Source organism: Oncorhynchus nerka, linkage group LG4, assembly GCF_034236695.1.
Source record: "Oncorhynchus nerka isolate Pitt River linkage group LG4, Oner_Uvic_2.0, whole genome shotgun sequence".
Lineage (NCBI taxonomy): Eukaryota > Metazoa > Chordata > Actinopteri > Salmoniformes > Salmonidae > Oncorhynchus > Oncorhynchus nerka.
Window position 1 is genome coordinate 18,216,371 of NC_088399.1, and position 18,479 is coordinate 18,234,849.

General features: G+C 43.2%; 1 protein-coding gene across 4 annotated transcripts; it reads right to left on the reverse strand.

Moving 5' to 3' along the window:
* Positions 1 to 3,014: 3,014 nt before the first annotated feature.
* miga2 (mitoguardin 2) lies at positions 3,015 to 17,876 on the reverse strand. Of its 4 annotated transcripts, none has more exons than XM_029648448.2 (15): positions 17,728 to 17,876; positions 16,654 to 17,027; positions 16,204 to 16,414; positions 15,803 to 15,921; positions 12,964 to 13,084; positions 11,862 to 12,028; positions 11,431 to 11,548; positions 11,163 to 11,263; positions 10,768 to 10,877; positions 10,424 to 10,496; positions 9,268 to 9,354; positions 8,913 to 9,011; positions 8,435 to 8,569; positions 8,064 to 8,234; positions 3,015 to 7,687 (listed from the first exon to the last, which is right to left on the reverse strand). In XM_029648448.2, exons 2-15 carry the CDS (start codon positions 16,747 to 16,749, stop codon positions 7,475 to 7,477), a joined length of 1,821 nt encoding a protein of 606 aa, XP_029504308.1. In that variant the 5' UTR covers positions 16,750 to 17,027; positions 17,728 to 17,876; the 3' UTR covers positions 3,015 to 7,474. The 4 variants fall into 4 exon arrangements, with proteins under 4 accessions (XP_029504308.1, XP_029504315.1, XP_029504299.1 ...); XM_029648455.2 differs by having other exon boundaries at positions 17,548 to 17,876; XM_029648439.2 differs by having other exon boundaries at positions 17,492 to 17,876.
* Between the last annotated feature and the right edge of the window lie 603 nt (positions 17,877 to 18,479).

The window sequence follows — 18,479 nt, forward strand, 5'->3', positions numbered from 1 at the left end:
CGTAAATCCGTCAAACCAATAGGAAACACGGTTCCTTCCATGAAAATCACCATTCACAAGAGTAGATCCCCATGAAAAATAATGTATGCCTAATCGGAATGCGTTTTTCCCCAGAAAGGAGCATTATTACAGAAATAAATACTCCTCCGTTTCATCAGCTGTCCAGGTGACTGGTCCCAGTTGATCCAACAGGTGAAGAAGCCAGATGTGTAGGTCCTGGGCTGGCGCGCTTCAGACTTGGTCTGCGGTTGAGACCAGTTGGACATACTGCATAATTATCTAAAATGACATTGGAGGCAGTTTATGGTAGAGAAATTAACATTAAATTATCTGGCAACAGCTCTGTTGGCCATTCTTGCAGTCAGCATGCCAATTGCAGACTCCCTCAACTTGAGACATCTGCACATTTTAGAGTGGCCTTTTATTGTCCCCAACCCAATGTGCACCTGTGTAATGATCATGCTGTTTAATCAGCTTATTGTCAGGTGGATGGATTATCTTGGCAAAGGAGAAATGCTTGCTAACAAGCATGTAAACAAATGTGTGCACAACATAAGAGATATACCTTTTGTGCATGCATATGTAAAATGTCAGATTTTTTTTCAGCTCATGAAACATGGGACCAATACTTTACACGTTGCATTTATATTTTTGTTAAGTATATTTAGCTACTGTCCACATCACCAACAAACTAGAATGGTCCAAACACACCAAGACAGTCGTGAAGAGGGCACGACAAAGCCTAGTCATTTACATTTACATTTAAGTCATTTAGCAGACGCTCTTATCCAGAGCGACTTACAAATTGGTGCATTCACCTTATGACATCCAGTGGAGCAGCCACTTTACAATAGTGCATCTAAATCTTTTAAGGGGGAGGGGGGTGAGAAGGATTACTTTATCCTATCCTAGGTATTCCTTAAAGTGGTGGGGTTTCAGGTGTCTCCGGAAGGTGGTGATTGACTCCGCTGTCCTGGCGTCGTGAGGGAGTTTGTTCCACCATTGGGGGGCCAGAGCAGCGAACAGTTTTGACTGGGCTGAGCGGGAACTGTACTTCCTCAGTGGTAGGGAGGCGAGCAGGCCAGAGGTGGATGAACGCAGTGCCCTTGTTTGGGTGTAGGGCCTGATCAGAGCCTGGAGGTACTGAGGTGCCGTTCCCCTCACAGCTCCGTAGGCAAGCACCATGGTCTTGTAGCGGATGCGAGCTTCAACTGGAAGCCAGTGGAGAGAGCGGAGGAGCGGGGTGACGTGAGAGAACTTGGGAAGGTTGAACACCAGACGGGCTGCGGCGTTCTGGATGAGTTGTAGGGGTTTAATGGCACAGGCAGGGAGCCCAGCCAACAGCGAGTTGCAGTAATCCAGACGGGAGATGACAAGTGCCTGGATTAGGACCTGCGCCGCTTCCTGTGTGAGGCAGGGTCGTACTCTGCGGATGTTGTAGAGCATGAACCTACAGGAACGGGCCACCGCCTTGATGTTAGTTGAGAACGACAGGGTGTTGTCCAGGATCACGCCAAGGTTCTTAGCGCTCTGGGAGGAGGACACAGTGGAGTTGTCAACCGTGATGGCGAGATCATGGAACGGGCAGTCCTTCCCCGGGAGGAAGAGCAGCTCCGTCTTGCCGAGGTTCAGCTTGAGGTGGTGATCCGTCATCCACACTGATATGTCTGCCAGACATGCAGAGATGCGATTCGCCACCTGGTCATCAGAAGGGGGAAAGGAGAAGATTAATTGTGTGTCGTCTGCATAGCAATGATAGGAGAGACCATGTGAGGTTATGACAGAGCCAAGTGACTTGGTGTATAGCGAGAATAGGAGAGGGCCTAGAACAGAGCCCTGGGGGACACCCCTCAGGAAACTAAAAAGATTTGGCATGGGTCCTCAGATTCTCAAAAGGTTCTACAGCTGCAACATCGAGAGCATCAGGATGGTTGCATCACTACAAGGCACTACAGTGGGTAGTGCGTACGGCCCAGTACATTACTGGGGCTAAACTGCCTGCCATTCAGGACCTCGACACCAGGCGGTGTCAGAGGAAGGCCCTAAAAATTGTCAAAGACCCCAGGCACAGACTGTTCTCTCTACTACTGCATGGCAAGCGGTACCGGAGTGCCAAGTCTAGGACATAAAGGCTTTTCAAAAGTTTTTACCCCCAAGCCTCAAGACTCCTGGACAGGTAATCAAATGGCTACCCGGACTATTTGCATTGTGTGCCCCCCCAAACCCTCTTCTACATTGCTGATACTCTCTGTTTATCATATGCAGTCACTTTAACCATATCTACATATACATACTACCTCAAATCAGCCCGACTAACCGGTTCCTGTATATGGCCTCGCTACTGTTGTCTTTTTTACTGTTTCTATTTCTTTACTTACTTACTTATTGTTCATCTAATACCTTTTTTGCACTGTTGGTTAGAGTCTGTAAGTAAGCATTTCACTGTAAGGTCTACACCGGTTGTATTCGGCGCACATGACAAACTTTGATATCCTTAAAATGTCTGACCCCATACTTTAATGTACAGTACAAAAGGCTATCCCAAAGAAATGTGGAAGTAGAATTGCCATTCACACTTGACCATTGACTAATGCCTTAATGATCGGCTATGAAAAGTCAACTGACATTTAATCCCGAGGGGCTGACTTGCTGCACCCTCAACAACTACTGTGATTTATTATTATTTGACCATGCTGGTCATTTATGAACATTTGAACATCTTGGCTATGTTCTGTTATAATCTCCACCCGGCACAGCCAGAAGAGGACTGGCCACCCCTCATAGCCTGGTTCCTCTCTAGGTTTTGGCCTTTTAGGGAGTTTTTCCTAGCCACCGTGCTTCTACACCTGCATTGCTTGCTGTTTGGGGTTTTAGGCTGGGTTTCTGTACAGCACTTTGAGATATCAGCTGATGTACGAAGGGCTATATAAATACATTTGATTTGAGGGATCTCTCTTAGGTGATGCAATGCCAAAAGCCAAAGACAGGCACAATTTATTTGATAGGGAAAAGTCTAATTGAAAGATAATTTAATAAGAAAAAACAAAAAATATGCAGATTCTAAAACTTTCAGTTTGTGCTGGCATTGTAATTTCACAACAATAAAAGACACAAAAGGCATGAATAGGACACTTGTAGTGTACAACAAGTCATTTCATCATACTTAACTGAGTAAGAAGTTTTTCTCTTCTTTGGCCATTTTGAAATCATAAACCTACTAATGTCGCATAATGCAGACTTTTAAAAGATTGAATAAGCAAAGAGTTAACTAGCCTGTTTCATCAGCTTACATAAGAGTTCCTACAGCTGAATTTTGAAGTATAATCCATACAGTACAGAGTAAACAGTACTAAGCAGTTAATCATTCACTAAATCCGCATTGACATTTTCCTAGTTTTGATACCACAACTACTGGTAATTAAGATTAATTGATCATTAAAAAGAAAGTCACAGGGCATCTAATGCAATCCAACACTATGCTAACTGATGGGACACATTAACAAGATGCAAAAAGCAGTACAGGTATGACAAGAGTCCACATGCAAAGGCTGTTGAGGATAGTGCAATTCTGATACTACATATAGATCTATTGTTGGTTCAACCGAGAAGGAAAAGTAAACTAATCTCACAACCCAAAGGCCACCATTTGGGTATCCGAGCAGCAACGCATAACTATTACATTAATCTCCCATTGGGATGTGATACGTATTGATCAATTCATATACTTTTCATAGTAATTGGAGCCTAGGAGATCCCAAAATAGGCAGGGCAGTTTTCATTTGTCACTCAATTGATTTGAGTAACACAATAGAAATATCTGATTCAAATGTAGGTCTGCGAGATAATTTGCCCAAATTAGACCAACAAATCACATGTACAAAAAACAAGAATTCAATCTAATATGTCATCTGGCACAATGTCTGCCAGTCTTACAATGGGTATTCAATAATTCAATTTCTAGGGAAAAAGCCTCAACCTTGCTGTCATTTACTCATGTTAAAATATATCCAATAACATCAGTACATTTCATGGTGCAAGAACATTTTAAAACTAGACCTACCAATGACCTATCCAACTATTGATTAACAAAATAAAAGGGTTTAAAGAGCATTAATGTATGTTTTCCAATATAGTGCAAAGGAAGGATCTTTCATGTGCCAAAAAAAAAAAAAAACTCTACTGGTTACTAGAAAAGCTCCATAAACAGTAATAGGTATTAAGTTAGACTTCGATTTTTTATTTAACCCTTCTTTTACCAGGTAAGTTGACCGAGACCACATTCTCATTTACAGCAAAGATCTGGGGAAGAAGAGGTGGGATGAATGAGCCAATTGGAAGCCTGGAATCCAAAGTGATATGTTCCGTTTCACTTCACCAATATACACTACATGCTTGAACATCTCATTCCAATTGAGGACAGACTATTTTTACACACTTTAGCACTCGCCGGACCCGTTCTGTGGGCTTGTGTGGCCTACTACTTCTCGGCTGAGCAGTTGTTGCTCCTAGACATTTCCACTCCACAATAACAGCATTTGCAGTTGACAAGGGCAGCTCGAGCAGGGCAGAAATCTGACAAACTGACTTGTTGAAAAGGTGGCATCCTAGTACAGTGCCTCATTGAAAGTCATGGAGCTGTTCCTTATGGGCCATTCTACTGCCAATTTTTGTCTATGGAGATTGCATGGCTGTGTCCTCAATTTTATACACCGGTTAGCAACGAGTGTGGTTAAAATAGCCAAATCCACTAATTTGAAGGTGTGTCCACATACTTTTGTATATGGATTTCACAGTTTGGATTCCAGGCTAACAAGACAGCCCCAAAGCCAATTCTGAATACACAGCTACAATATACTGAACTCTTATATCAAGATCACAATAACCGCATACTATACCACAACATTTGAATGTACATTGACAATCCCCATTTCAACAAAATGTGTGACAGAGCTCAGTACAAGGTAGCTGTGAATTCAAACATGTAAGGTAGTATCGCTCCTGTCTTTTTTTGAGGGCATGTGGGAATATTAGTGGGAAGTGCTATTCAGAAACAATGCTTTTCTCAAAAGCAGCGGAAATGCATTTAAAAAAAATCTCATCCTGCTCCGTTAGGTGCGGTAAATACCGGTATCACTGTTTTTTTTTATACAGACAATAAGAATTTCACTCAATCGTATACTCACACACTCATGCAGACACACAACTCGACAACAATCATCAGAACTGGCAAAGCAGTTCATGATAATCCTACACCACCATTCAAAAGTTTAGGGCCACTTAGAAATGTCTTTATTTTTTAAATAAATTGTTTTTGTCCATTAAAATAACATACATTTGATCAGAAATACAGTGTAGACATTGTTAATGTTGTAAATGAATATTGTAGCTGGAAACAGCTGACTTTTAATGGAATATCAACAGAGGCCCATTATCAGCAACCATCACTCCTGTGTTTCAATGTCAATCCAATGGCAATCCAAGTTTATAATTTTAAAAGGCTAATTGGTCATTAGAAAAAACTTTAGCAATTATGTTAGCACAGCTGAAAACTGTTCTGATTAAAAAAGCAATAAAACTGGCCTTTAGACTAATTCAGTATCTGGAGCATTTGTGGGTTTGATTACAGGCTCAAAATGGCCAGAAACAAAGACCTTTATTCTGAAACTCGTCAGCCTATTCTTGTTCTGAGAAATGAAGGCTATTCCAATCGAGAAATTGCCAAGAAACTGAAGATCTCAGACAGAGCTGTGTACTACTCCCGTCACAGAACAGCGCAAACTGGCCCTAACCAGAATAGAAAGAGGAGCGGGAGTCCCCGGTGCACAACTGAGCAAGAGGACAAGTACATTAGTGTCTAGTTTGAGAAACAGACGCCGCACAAGTCCTCAAATGGCAGCTTCATTAAATATTACCCGCAAAACACCAGTCTCAACGTCAACAGCGAAGAGGCGACTCCGGGATGCTGGCCTTCTAGGCAGAGTGGCAAACAAAAAGCCATATCTTAGACTGGCCAATAAAAAGAAAAGATGGGCAAAAGAACAGACACTGGACAGAGGAACTTTGCCTAGAAGGCCAGCATCACGGAGTCGCCTCTTCAATGTTGAGCCTGTAATCAAACCCAAAAATGCTAATGCTCCAGATACTCCACTAGTCTAAAGAAGGCCAGTTTAATTCCTTCTTTAAATCAGAACAACAGTTTTCAGCTGTGCTAACATCATTGCAAAAGGGTTTTCTAATGATCAATTAGCCTTTTAAAATAATACACTTGGATTAGCTAACGTGCCATTGGAACACAGGAGTGATGGTTGCTGAGAATGGGCGTCTGTACGCCTATGTAGATATTCCAATAAAAACCAGCCGATTCCAGCTATTATAGTCATTTACAACATTAAATGTCTACATTGTATTTCTGATCAATTTGATGTTATTTTAATGGAAACAAAAAAAAGTGCTTGTCTTTCAAAAACAAGGACATTACTAAGTGACCCCAAACTTTTGAAAGGTAGTGTATTTCCTGTTCTCCAAGCGTAACCTAAATTCAGCCTGCATTGTCACACGTCACCGAGGTATATGCTACAGTATATTATTAGGATTTCTGGGGTGGTATGCCCCTGCTTGGCATCTTTTTTTACCCCCACAGTACCTCGATACTGACCATTTTAAGTATGAGGACAAGATAGGAATATCTGTGCACTTTTTCTGTACATACAAGTTAATGACTGTCCAATGCCCTGCCTGACCTTATGTACAGTATTAGACATTTGTATTACACATTCTCTTGAATGAATAGGTGCTTTTTTTTCATCAATGCGGCACCTAACACTATTGGAATAAATACGATAAATGAAATGGATGCTCAATCAATGTATAGAGGAGACTGAAGCAACGAGTCCTGCAGCATCACATCCCAGGGCACGCCTTCAAATTGGCCAAGGGTGTCGGGACAATAGAGGGAATCGGTTCGGATCCCCTGCCTCAGAACACACACACTTACTGTACATCCATTACATTGACACAACAAACATTTTCTTGCCGGATGGTTGTTGGTTCATCACACATTTGGAAAAAGGGATAACTAGTATTGACTGATAAACAACTCCAGATTCAACTCAGATGATAAAATGTACGAGGAGAGCTAGAACAAAAACATCCCTCTTTCACGTAAGGACCAATACAAGTCGGGTTCTGTTCGATTTGGTGGCTGTTATGTTTAGGGTGTAGAACCACAGACTGACTGGGTGATGCTGCAGTTCAAGCATGTGAATTAACAACCCTCCTAAATCTTGCTTGTTAAGTCCGGCTTTGACCAACCCAGTCCATTCCAGCTCAGCTAAGTCAGATACAGGGTCATATTCATTATGCCACACAGTAGCAAACCACTTTCTAACTGAAAATGAAAATCAATGTTCTTATTGGACAAATTCATGTACTACCTCCCCGTTTCATAACATCCCAAATGAACACTACCCATGTCTCAGTGGTGGTTGGAGGGGCTGGGGCCCGGTTCTGTGTCTCCTTGGGGTAGGGCTCCATTGGGCTCCAGCAGGCTGTCAATGCCAAGGTAGCCCAGCAGGATGTCACTGCGGCGGTGGGACAGGCTCAGGATGTCCTCGGCTAACGACTGGGCCGAGGTGAAGCGCACCTTGTCGTGGTCAAACATATCTTTCAGGTACTGCACTATTTGTTGCTGGAGAAGAGAAAAGGACATTGGTGAGGAATGTGCTCATAAGAGATGTCATTTTGCAGATTTATTTCTAAGAAAAATCTAACTTGTTTTCCACATTAATTTCCCTCCTGAAATTCTCTGTCGAATTTAGGTAGACTGGGTAAGTCACTTGGTAGACTGTCCACAGGGATTATGATATTTGAGAGATTAAGGCATCGTAGAGATCAGCGTGATTAAACTGCTGATGTGGGGTAAAAAGGACAGACAGATGGAAGGATGCAGACAGAGACACACATGTGAAAATAGTAAATTAGTAGAAAATAACAAAGTGGTGACGTGTGACCTCTAAATACTGCTAGTAGTAAATTGGAGACAAAAAGTTAGGATTAAAACTCACCTTGAAGATGGTGCACACCTCACTGAGGTGCTGTCGGGGCCCCAGGAAGCCAAAGGCCAGGACGGGGCTGACCTGTTCTGATATGGCGTAGAAGTGGGAGATGAAGCCATCTGGAACCATCAACAGACGCCGCTTGGCCTTCAGAACGGACCAGCACGCAGTAGCCAGGGCCTGAGAAACACACACACAAAGTATGGTTTATTACATTTTAACCAATGGTAAAGTTGCAGTGAATGCTATAGACCCTGTTTTCCATGTCTGCCTGTGTAATTATATTTATGCTGTGTAATGCTTGTTGTGTTTGTATTGCAGTTGTAACAGCTAGTATCACTAGATCATGTTGACTATAGGATTGTGGGTGTCTGTCTCACCGTCTCCTTGAAGCTGTCAGAGAGCCAACGGTTCCTGAGCACGGCCACAACGGACGAGGGCGGGCTCTCCAGGTCATCAAAGGCATCCATCAGGATGAAGTCCAGCACGATGTCAAAGAAGTTCATAACCACCACCTGGTAAAGGTCATAGATCATATGAGGTCAGGAGCTTTAAAACACAACTAGGTCATATATTCATCAAGGCACACCATAGGAAAACAAGGGTTTTTCTTACTGGTAGAAAAAAAAATGGTAGTCTACCTGTATCAGTCTGTTTGGTTTGCAATGAATATGGCCCAGCTTCAAGCCACATGTAAAATGTGAGAGTTCATGAGTTGTCAAGCACTAAAGTCAGTCTATCCAGAGTGATTTATAGACACGGATTCTTCCTACAATACCTTAAAAGAATCACCAGAATCTCTACAAACACCTTCATTCATGTTTGAAAAAAAAAGAATAAAGGAAAATAGTGTCTCACCCCTCGCCCCTCCAGTTCCATCCTGCTGACTGGCCAGGTCTCCTCTCTCTGGGTGTAGAGAAGCATGTCCTCATAGGTTTCCAGGAAGGCTTTGGGACTCTACAGGTGAAACAGGAACACAACCAACTCAATAAAAAAGCCAATCAGAGGAGTTCATTACAAAGTAACACGTTCATAGAGAAGAGTGTTGGTGAGGAGCCGTCTGTCCAGTGCACGGTCTGTCCAGTGCACGGTCTGTCCAGTGCACGGTCTGTCCAGTGCACGGTGGGAATTAAATAACTTACAGCAAAAAAATATATAATCCATGTCAACGGACAATAAAGTTGCAATGTATTGTCTGGGTTAGTGGTGCCACCTTGTTTGCCTTGGTCATGAGTCCTGTAATCATCTGCTTGCCGGTCTCCATGAAGAACGTCCGGTGAGTTTCGTCCAACAACAAAACCTGTCAAAACAACAACAACCACCGAGGACGTCAGCAAATATGACCAATCTTAGTCACATCAAATCCAGAAACATTATCCATATACAGTTGAAGTCGGAAGTTTACATACACTTAGGTTGGGTAATTAAAACTTGTTTTTCAACCACTCCACAAATTTTTTGTTAACAAACTATAGTTTTGGCAAGTTGGTTAGGACATCTACTTTGTGCATGACACAAGTCATTTTTCCAACAATTGTTAACAAACTGATTATTTCCCTGTATCACAACTCCAGTGGGTCAGAAGTTTACATACTCTAAGTTGACTGTGTCTTTAAACAACTTGGAAAATTCCAGAAAATGTCATGGCTTTAGAAAATGGGGAGGCTTCTAAGCCGAAGAACACCATCCCAACCGTGAAGCACAGGGGTGGCAGCATCATGTTGTGGGGGTGCTTTGCTGCAGGAGGGACTGGTGCACTTCACAAAATAGATGGCATCATGAGGAAGCAGAATTATGTAGACATATTGAAGCAACATCTCAAGCCATCAGTCAGGAAGTTAAAGCTTGGTCACAAATGGGTCTTCCAAATAGACAATGACCCCAAGCATACTTCCAAAGTTGTGACAAAATGGCTTAAGGACAACAAAGTCAAGGTATTGGAGTGGCCATCAGAAAGCCCTGACCTCAATCCCATCGAAAATTTGTGGGCAAAACTGAAAAAGTGTGTCCGAGCAAGGTGGCCTACAAACCTGAATCAGTTACACCAGCAGCTCTGTCAGGAGGAATGGGCCAAACATTCACCCAACTTATTGTGGGAAGCTGGAAACAATTTAAAGGCAATGTTACCAAAAACTAATTGAGTATGTAAACTTCTGACCCACTGGGAATGTGATGAAATAAATAAATAATTCTCTACTACTATTATTCTGACATTTCACATTCTTAACATAAAGTGATGATCCTAACTGACCTAAAACGGAATTATAACTCGGATTAAATGTCAGGAGTTTAAATGTATTTGGCTAAGGTGTATGTAAACTTCCGACTTCAACTGTACCAATAAGTCATCTTCAGTAAGGATTTCAGACCTGGAAGGCTTGTCTCACACAGTGGAGCTTGGCTAGGAAGTCTTGGTCACCGTAGCATTCTAGCAGCTCAGTTCTGAGGAAAAATATGGAAATCAGAAATGTGAATACTTATTAGTTCATTTTAACAGAAATATACGGTTGTGAGTACCACTAAACAAATAGTAGTATTTGTTTTCTTCCAAATACTTAGAGCTACGATGGATTTTCACTGGCGCAATGGGATCTATGGAATAGTCCAAAAAGTACAAACCCCAAAACTCTCCCATCTGGCACTCAATCAAGTGCACAAAAAAAAAAATACTACTACTATTTTAACCCAGGTCCAGTACTTCGCTAGTCCTTACCGGAGCTCTCGACAGGGCACGCTGCCGTTCTGGACCAGTGACACAGCCTCGTCGTAAAGAGCAGCGGGCCTCAGAGGCTGACACACCTCCAGAGATAGGTTGTCAAACAACTGCAGAGTAAAGAGGGAGAGGCACAATCCTCAACACATGTTGATAACATAGGATACATGATAGTCATATGAGAGAGACTGTGTGTGTGTGAGGGAGAGAGAAAACGTGCGTGATAGGGTGAGTGAATGAGAGAGAAAACGTGCGTGATAGGGTGAGTGAAAGAGAGAAAACGTGCGTGATAGGGTGAGTGAATGAGAGAGAAAACGTGCATGGTAGGGTGAGTGAATGAGAGAGAAAACGTGCGTGATAGGGTGAGTGAAAGAGAGAAAGAAAGAAAAACTAACTTCTGCTGCTGAGAAGAAGGAATCGTCAGAAGTGATTGTAGTGGCATCGTCTTCACGTATTCTACTCTCCAAGTTTGGCAGGATGAGTGTTCCCTCACTCTCTGACAGGACGACAAAGCAAACAGTCTGAGCAACAACAAGGACTATCTAAGTCAAATGACCCATTATGGATAAATGCTAAAGCTACTGTCAACATATTTGAACTAGCTGCATGCTAATAACAACAACAAAAATCAACAGATTTGTGCTATCGTAGCATGTTAATTACCAAAGTCTGCCAGCAGGCTATCTGGGGGAATAGTGGCGCCAAAGTCCTCCTGTAGGTGGTAGGCCCTGTGAAGGAGGGTCTCCAGCTTCTCGGCAAAGACCTTGTTACGCGATTCAGACTGAAACCATGAAAACAAACAAATCACTACATTAGTTGATTCATTCAAAATCACAGTGGCCCTCCAGGGCTGGAGTTGCCCATCCTTTCTCTGAATTTTTAAGGAAATAGAGGCTGGTGGAGGAAGAAATCCGATGGGCTCATTCAATTCCACTCTAGCAATTACAATAAGCCCGCCCTACGATTTTTTATGTAATGGTAGGTGGATTTGTGAGAGTGCTGTTGCTCTTGACCAGGGCTCAGCTGAGAATGAGATGCATATCTCAAATTGGACTCACCTGGTTAAATAAAGGATAAATAAAAGTGTACCGTACCGTTGAGAGTGCGATAGTTCTGTGGCATACCGTGGGCAGGTTGGGGCAGGCCGCTGCACCCTCCAGGGCTAGGCTGGTACTGGCTTTGGAGGCATTGGAATGGGTGTGGTGCCGGATGTTCAGGGCCTGCTCCCACTTCTGAAGGGCCTCCTCAAACAACTCCATACCTGGGAGAGGGGAAAGATGTGATCAGGATAACATAGAAAATCTGGGATTTTGGCTAAGGGAAAGGTCAGTTTCAATAATATATGAATGATAAATGCCAGAAAAGCAGGAATTACAAATTAATCAGGAAGAACGGCATTCCTGCTAGGGGAGGGGGACCATAGGGTCTGTTCCTATTCCTTACCCTTTCCACCAGAGTGTGCAGTGCACTTGTAAAACCGATGCTTATATCAATCCAGTGTTTCTTTACATGCATGAGCGAGCGGGAAAGAGCAATTGTACATATGGGGAAAATACAGTAGGGAGAATGGAACACAACCACAGCTTAATGTCAGTCCTTAGTATTATGATGCATCATAAAATGACAGGATGAGTGACGCTATCCTGCCAGGTTGGTTTGATAATGACATCTACGTGCTGGGAGGCCACCCAGGTGTTTGGTTGTCGAAGAAGGATAACAGAGTCTAGCTGAATTACAGAGATGTCTTTGTCCAGGTGTTAATGGAAAAACTAACAGTGCAAGAAATACAGCATAGTCATATGTAACCCTCTATATCAATGTCCCACTTCTATTCTTCCTCTACCAAGGGTCCTCATAGCCCCTTTCATTGAGCCAAACAGTTATTTTGAATGTCAAATAAGAACTAATTCCACTTTGGGAAATACTTTTCCCCATTAGTGGGCAGGTAGCCTACATTAGAGTTTAAAGTGTTGGGCCAGTAACTGAAAAGTTTCTGGTTCGAATCCATGAGTCGACAAGGTGAACAATCTGCCCTCGAGCAAAGCACTTAACACTATTTTCTCCTGTAAGTCGTTCTCGATAAGAGCGTCTGCTAAATGAATACAAATTTAAAAGCGCACCAAACACTGTCTCAGTTTGCTATGGACAGTCCCCTTCGCTGAATCTTTGAGGGAATCCATGAAGGGGTGTTATTACCAATGATGTACAGGTTCTCTGCGTTTGCATCCCCCATGGCTCCCGACTCCTCCTCCACAGGCTCTGCCTCCCAGGGAGTCGACGGATTGGCCGACTGGTTCGGAGAAGTCGGGACTCGCATCTGTGACAACAAAAAGACAATAACAAATTGAAATCTTGAGGGGCCATGGACCACAAGGGTCTAAAAAGAGTTAAGTGAGGTAAACAATCCACTGAAGAAGAAGAGTGAAATCAGAATGAACTATGTTAAAATGATCGTCAAAAACTATAGCTCAGCGTTCAACACCGTAGTTCCCTCCAAGTTCCTCACCAAGCTAGGGACTGAACACCTTCCTCTGCAACTTCCTGAGAGGCCGGGCGCAGGGTGTGAGAGTGTAGGCAACAATACATCCGCCACGTGAACCCTCAACACAGGGGCCCCTCAGGGGTGTGTGCATAGTCCCCTCCTGTACTCACTGTTCACCCACGACTGAGTGGCCACGCACGACTCCAACACCATCATTAAGTTTGCAGACGACACAACGGTGGTAGGCCTGATCACTGACAAGACAGCCTACAGGAAGGAGGTCAGAGACTTAGCAGTGTGGTGCCAGGACAAATGACCTCTCCCTTAACGTCAGTAACACCAAGAAGCTGATCGTGGACTATAGGAGAAAGGGGAGAGTACGCCCCCATCCACATCACTGGGGCTGAGCTCCCTGCCATCCAGGACCTCTATAGCAGCGGAGAAAGGCCCAAAAGAATGCCAAAGACAACAGCCACCCAAGCCATAGACTGTTCACTCTATCATCTGGCACCAGATCATCGACTCTGGGACCAACAGGCTCCGAGACAGCTTCTACCCCCAATGCATAAGTCTTCTTAGACATAAGATTGCTAAATAGTCCATTAAAAATGGTTACCCGTGCTATCTACACTGACCCTACACACACTTCATTGACACTCCCACACATACTTATATTCACACACACACACTTTTACACATAATTTTCTGAGTCTACTCTGTTCTTTATTTTACGCTATTTATGTTCTATCCTGATGCCTAGTCACGTTACCATGCCTTCATGTACATATCTACCTCAAATACCTCGTACCTCTGCACACTGATCTGGTACTCAGACGCCTTGACTTTTTCCACTTTGTTATGTTACAGCCTTATTCTAAAATTGATTAAATAAAAATCTCAGCAATCTACACACAATACCCCATAACAACAAAGCGAAAACAGGTTTAGAAATGTTTGAAAATATGTATATAAAAAAATATTCAGACCTTTTGCTATGAAACTTGAAATTGAGAGCAGGTGCATTCTGTTTCCATTGATCATCCATTAGATGTTTCTACAACTGGATTGGAGTACACCTGTGGTAAATTCAATTCATTGGACATGATTTGGAAAGGCACACACCTGTCTATATAAGGTCCCACAGTTGACAGTGCATGTCAGAGCAAAAACCAAGCCATGAGGTCGAAGGAATTGTCTGTAGAGCTCCGAGACAGGATTGTGTCAAGACACAGATCTGGGGAAGGGTACCAAAAAAGGTTCTGCAGCATTGAAGGTCCCCAAGAACACAATGGCCTCCATCATTCTTTAATGGAAGAAGTTTGGAACCACCAAGACTCCTCCTAGAGCTGGCTGCCCGGCCAAACTGAGCAATCGGGGGAGAAGGGCCTTGGTCAGGGAGGCGACCAAGAACCCGATGGTCACTCTGACAGAGCTCCAGAGTTCCTCTGGAGATGTTGTCCTTCTGGAAGCTTCTCCATCTATGCAGCACTCCACCAATTAGGCCTTCATGGTAGAGTGGCCAAACGGAAGCCACTTCTCAGTAAACGGCACATGACAGCCCGCTTGGAGTTTGCCAAAAGACGCCTAAAGACTCTCAGACCATGAGAAACAAGTGTGTCTGGTCTGATGAAACCAAAATTAAACTATTTGGCCTGAAAGCCAAGCATCACATCTGGAGGTAACCTGGCACCATCCCTATGGTGAAGCATGGTGGTGGCAGCATCATGCTGTGGGGGTGTTTTTCAGCAGCAGGGACTGGGAGACTAGTCAGGATCGAGATAAAGATTAATGGAGCAAAGATCCATGATGAAAACCTGCTTCAGTGTGCTCAGGACCTCAGACTGGAGGCAAAGGTTCACCTTCCAACAGGACAACGACCCATAGCACACAGCCAAGACAACGCAGGAGTGGCTTCGGGACAAGTCTCTGAATACCCAGCCAGAGCCCGGACTTGAACCCAATCTAACATCTGGAGAGACCTGAAAATAGCTGTGGAAAGACACTCCCCATCAAACCTGACAGCACTTGAGAGGATCTGTAGAGAAGAGTGGGAGAACCTCCCCCCAAATACAGGTGTGCCAAGCTTGTAGCGTCATACCACAAGAACTCTCGATGCAGTCATCACTGCCAAAGGTGCTTCAACAAAGTACTGAGTAAAGGGTCTGAATACTTATGTACAATGTGTTATTTCAGTTTTTTAAAACAGTTTTTGCTTTGTCATTATGGGGTATTGTGTGTAGATTGAGGGGGGAAAAACAATTTTAGAATAAGCCTGTAACATAACAAAATGTGAAAAAAAAAAAAAGAGTCTGAATGCTTTCCCAAATGTACTGTATATAGCACCAGATTGATCTGGTACCTACTGTATATAGCTCCACTCGTATTTTATTCCTTGTGTTACTATTGTTACTATTTTTTTATTTGTATTTTTTAACTCTGCATCGTTGGGAAGGGCTCGTAAGAAAGCATTTCACTAAAGTCTACACCAGTTATAGTAGCATATGAAAAATGTCTTTAATTTGAGTGATAGAAAGTAAGGAGAGTCAAACATACAGAGGCTATGCTGTGGGAGGAGCTTGAGTGTTTGCTGGGAGCCAGTGAAGAGATGCCGCTCATGGTTTCGTTGCTCCGTGTGCTGGGGCTCATCATCTGTCGCCCGGGAAACGGACCACCTGGGATGGAAACGAGACTGTTAGCTAACACTTCTATCAAAAAGGCATTTTGATCACATTAATAACTGGTATTCCAACCGTGATCATGCTGAAACAGCTTTCACATACAGTATCCACACAGCCTTATGCAAACACCAGCATGTCAATGAACCAACTTACTTGACATAATCCGTTTTACTTCCTTGATGTCAATCAGCCAACCAACAAACACATCAACAAAATTATGAGCCAATTCTACAGCCTGATTGAAACCTCCAGTAATCACATTGAAGTGAAACTCACCTCTCCTCAGAGATGACGGTCTCCCTGACCGGATCAACGCCTCTGGTATTCCCACCTGCTTCTGCTCATCTTTCACAGCTGTTGCCTGTTTCCGTTTCCTGCCGCGTCTCTTCATGTGGTGGGCGGTGAGGGCCAGGGCTACGCTCCCCAGAGCTGTGGCGAACAGCACCTTCTTCAGACTGGGAGAAAGCTTCAGCTGAGAGAATATGGACTGACGGGAAAAGAGATGGGGTGAGTGGTCACAACAAGCTAAAACAACTTGAAGCATACATGCTTATGTATCAAACATGTATCTTCAGTGTGTCATATGGGGGGAATTACAAATAAGTTACTTGCTAATAAAGAACAAACTTATGCTTTTTTTGGCAACATTCTTTGCAATGTTTTAGGATTCTTACAAACATATTCAATAGTGTACTTGATAGTGTCTTCTTGGGGAACATTGTTTACCTGCCCAAAGGTGGAGTAGAGAAACACGGGGATCTCGGCCACAGTCATGGCCAAGGCCTGGGCGATGGACATCCCTTCTGCTCTTCTGATTGACATTTCAGTAGAATGCCCACAGAGCCTCCAACAACCCCTTTACATCAACCTCCTCAGGGGCTTCCTTCTCTGTTCTGCTCTGAGACCAGCCAGCCAGCCAGCACAGTGCCTGTTCGTAATTGGGCTGTGGTCAGCCACTTCTGAGTCTGGGTGGGTCCCTCTGGTCCAGCTTCAGACTGTAGCCGCAACCAGTGTACCGGAGTCCTGTCCACACTGGTTTTGGTGCCCTGTCTCTCTTCTTCACTTATCCAAAGGCACCATGTTTCTCGATCCGTGCAAACCTAGGGGGAGTGTGAATTGTTGTCATCATTGCTACAATGAGTGATATTGATCAGTGATAGTTAAATCTGACTACTTCACAAATATGTAATGAACTGAAATGAACACATATACATAACATCGTCTCAGGCTATATAATGTAACAACCCAACAGCATCGAGAACAGAGTGAAGTAGACACACAGGCATTGCACAGGCCACCACGACAGCTGCAGTTACACACTTAGCTAGCTAGCTAACGTTAGTTACTAGCCAGCATAGCATCAAAGAAGCACGGCCAACTAAATATGAGTAGAATTCATCGAGAAGTTAACATGTTTAACGTTATTTTTTACTTTGACCAAATATTAACTAAAAAAAAAAGAGACCCTCACAGCCTAGCGCCAAAGTAGCATTAGCATCATGCTAGCTGACAAGCCGTCCCAGCAGGTTCACAACTTTCAAGGGTTATCATATTTGACAATAACCTTTGTAACATCAATAAGGTCTCTTCGGTTTTGGCTGCGAATGGAATATTACAAACCAGTCCTGATTGCTGACCAACCCCACTAGCCGGACATGCTAGTTAGCCAGCTAGGAACTTTGATTCGCGCACTGACAGCTACTGCTGGCTTCAATCCGGCCTGGCTGTCAGATCACTCAGTCAACGGTCTATGATGGACTACTAAAAGCTGTCTAACCGTGTATTCAAGAGATTGCTAACCTTTTTATGGATAAAAAAGATACCTAACACAATAAATCATAGAATCATCCAAAAGCTACTAATGCACATTGCGCATCCAAAGAGCTGTAGAAGGACATTCAGCGGCGCATTTCACACACTACTGTGATATTTGCTTCAGGGCGGACAGATTTGTAATTGATACCATGGAAGACCAATGTCTGTTGAGTATATGCGGGCGCGTTCCTATTGTGGTCAATCACAATTGAGGAAGGAGGAGGGTGTACATTGGATATCCAATCGTATCAAAGATTGGGGCCTGACTCTTGCTTGTTCCATGGCAAAAGTTAGGTGAAAAGTCAAAACGTTTCATCCAAAAATGGATCAATAGCGTTAAAGTATTCATATGTTTAACATTGGTAACGGATTGTTTATTTATTTTTGTACACACAATTGTGTTGTCACAGTTGGATCTGTGCATAACAAGCCATTTCTGTTTTAGGTCTTGTGAGATAAATATCTACTCCTGTCTTAAGTGTAGTGTATGGACATAAATAAACTGTTCCCAGTGCTGGTGTTCGTATTGGTGGTGGTAGGTTTTGACTAGATGGGATAACGGCAGTTTATGTCAGAATTAACCAGAATAGAGAGCAATAGTAATTACATACTCATCAGCTAACGTTGCTTTTTGTGAATTTTGAAGCATTTTATGTAGGATTTTTTTTTAAGCAAAGGAAAGGCATCATAATTCATAAAGATCACTGACTGATATTATCTCATATAACAAAACGTAT

Bases quoted from the DNA above. Each gene is read 5' to 3' on its own strand.
- miga2 (XM_029648448.2), bottom strand. From the start codon at position 16,749: ATGTCAATCAGAAGAGCAGAAGGGATGTCCATCGCCCAGGCCTTGGCC. The intron at 15,922-16,203 runs GTGAGTTTCACT...TTTCCATCCCAG, and splicing joins ACCGTCATCTCTGAGGAGAG to GTGGTCCGTTTCCCGGGCGA. The intron at 10,497-10,767 runs GTAAGGACTAGC...ATTTTTCCTCAG, and splicing joins GTGCCCTGTCGAGAGCTCCG to AACTGAGCTGCTAGAATGCT.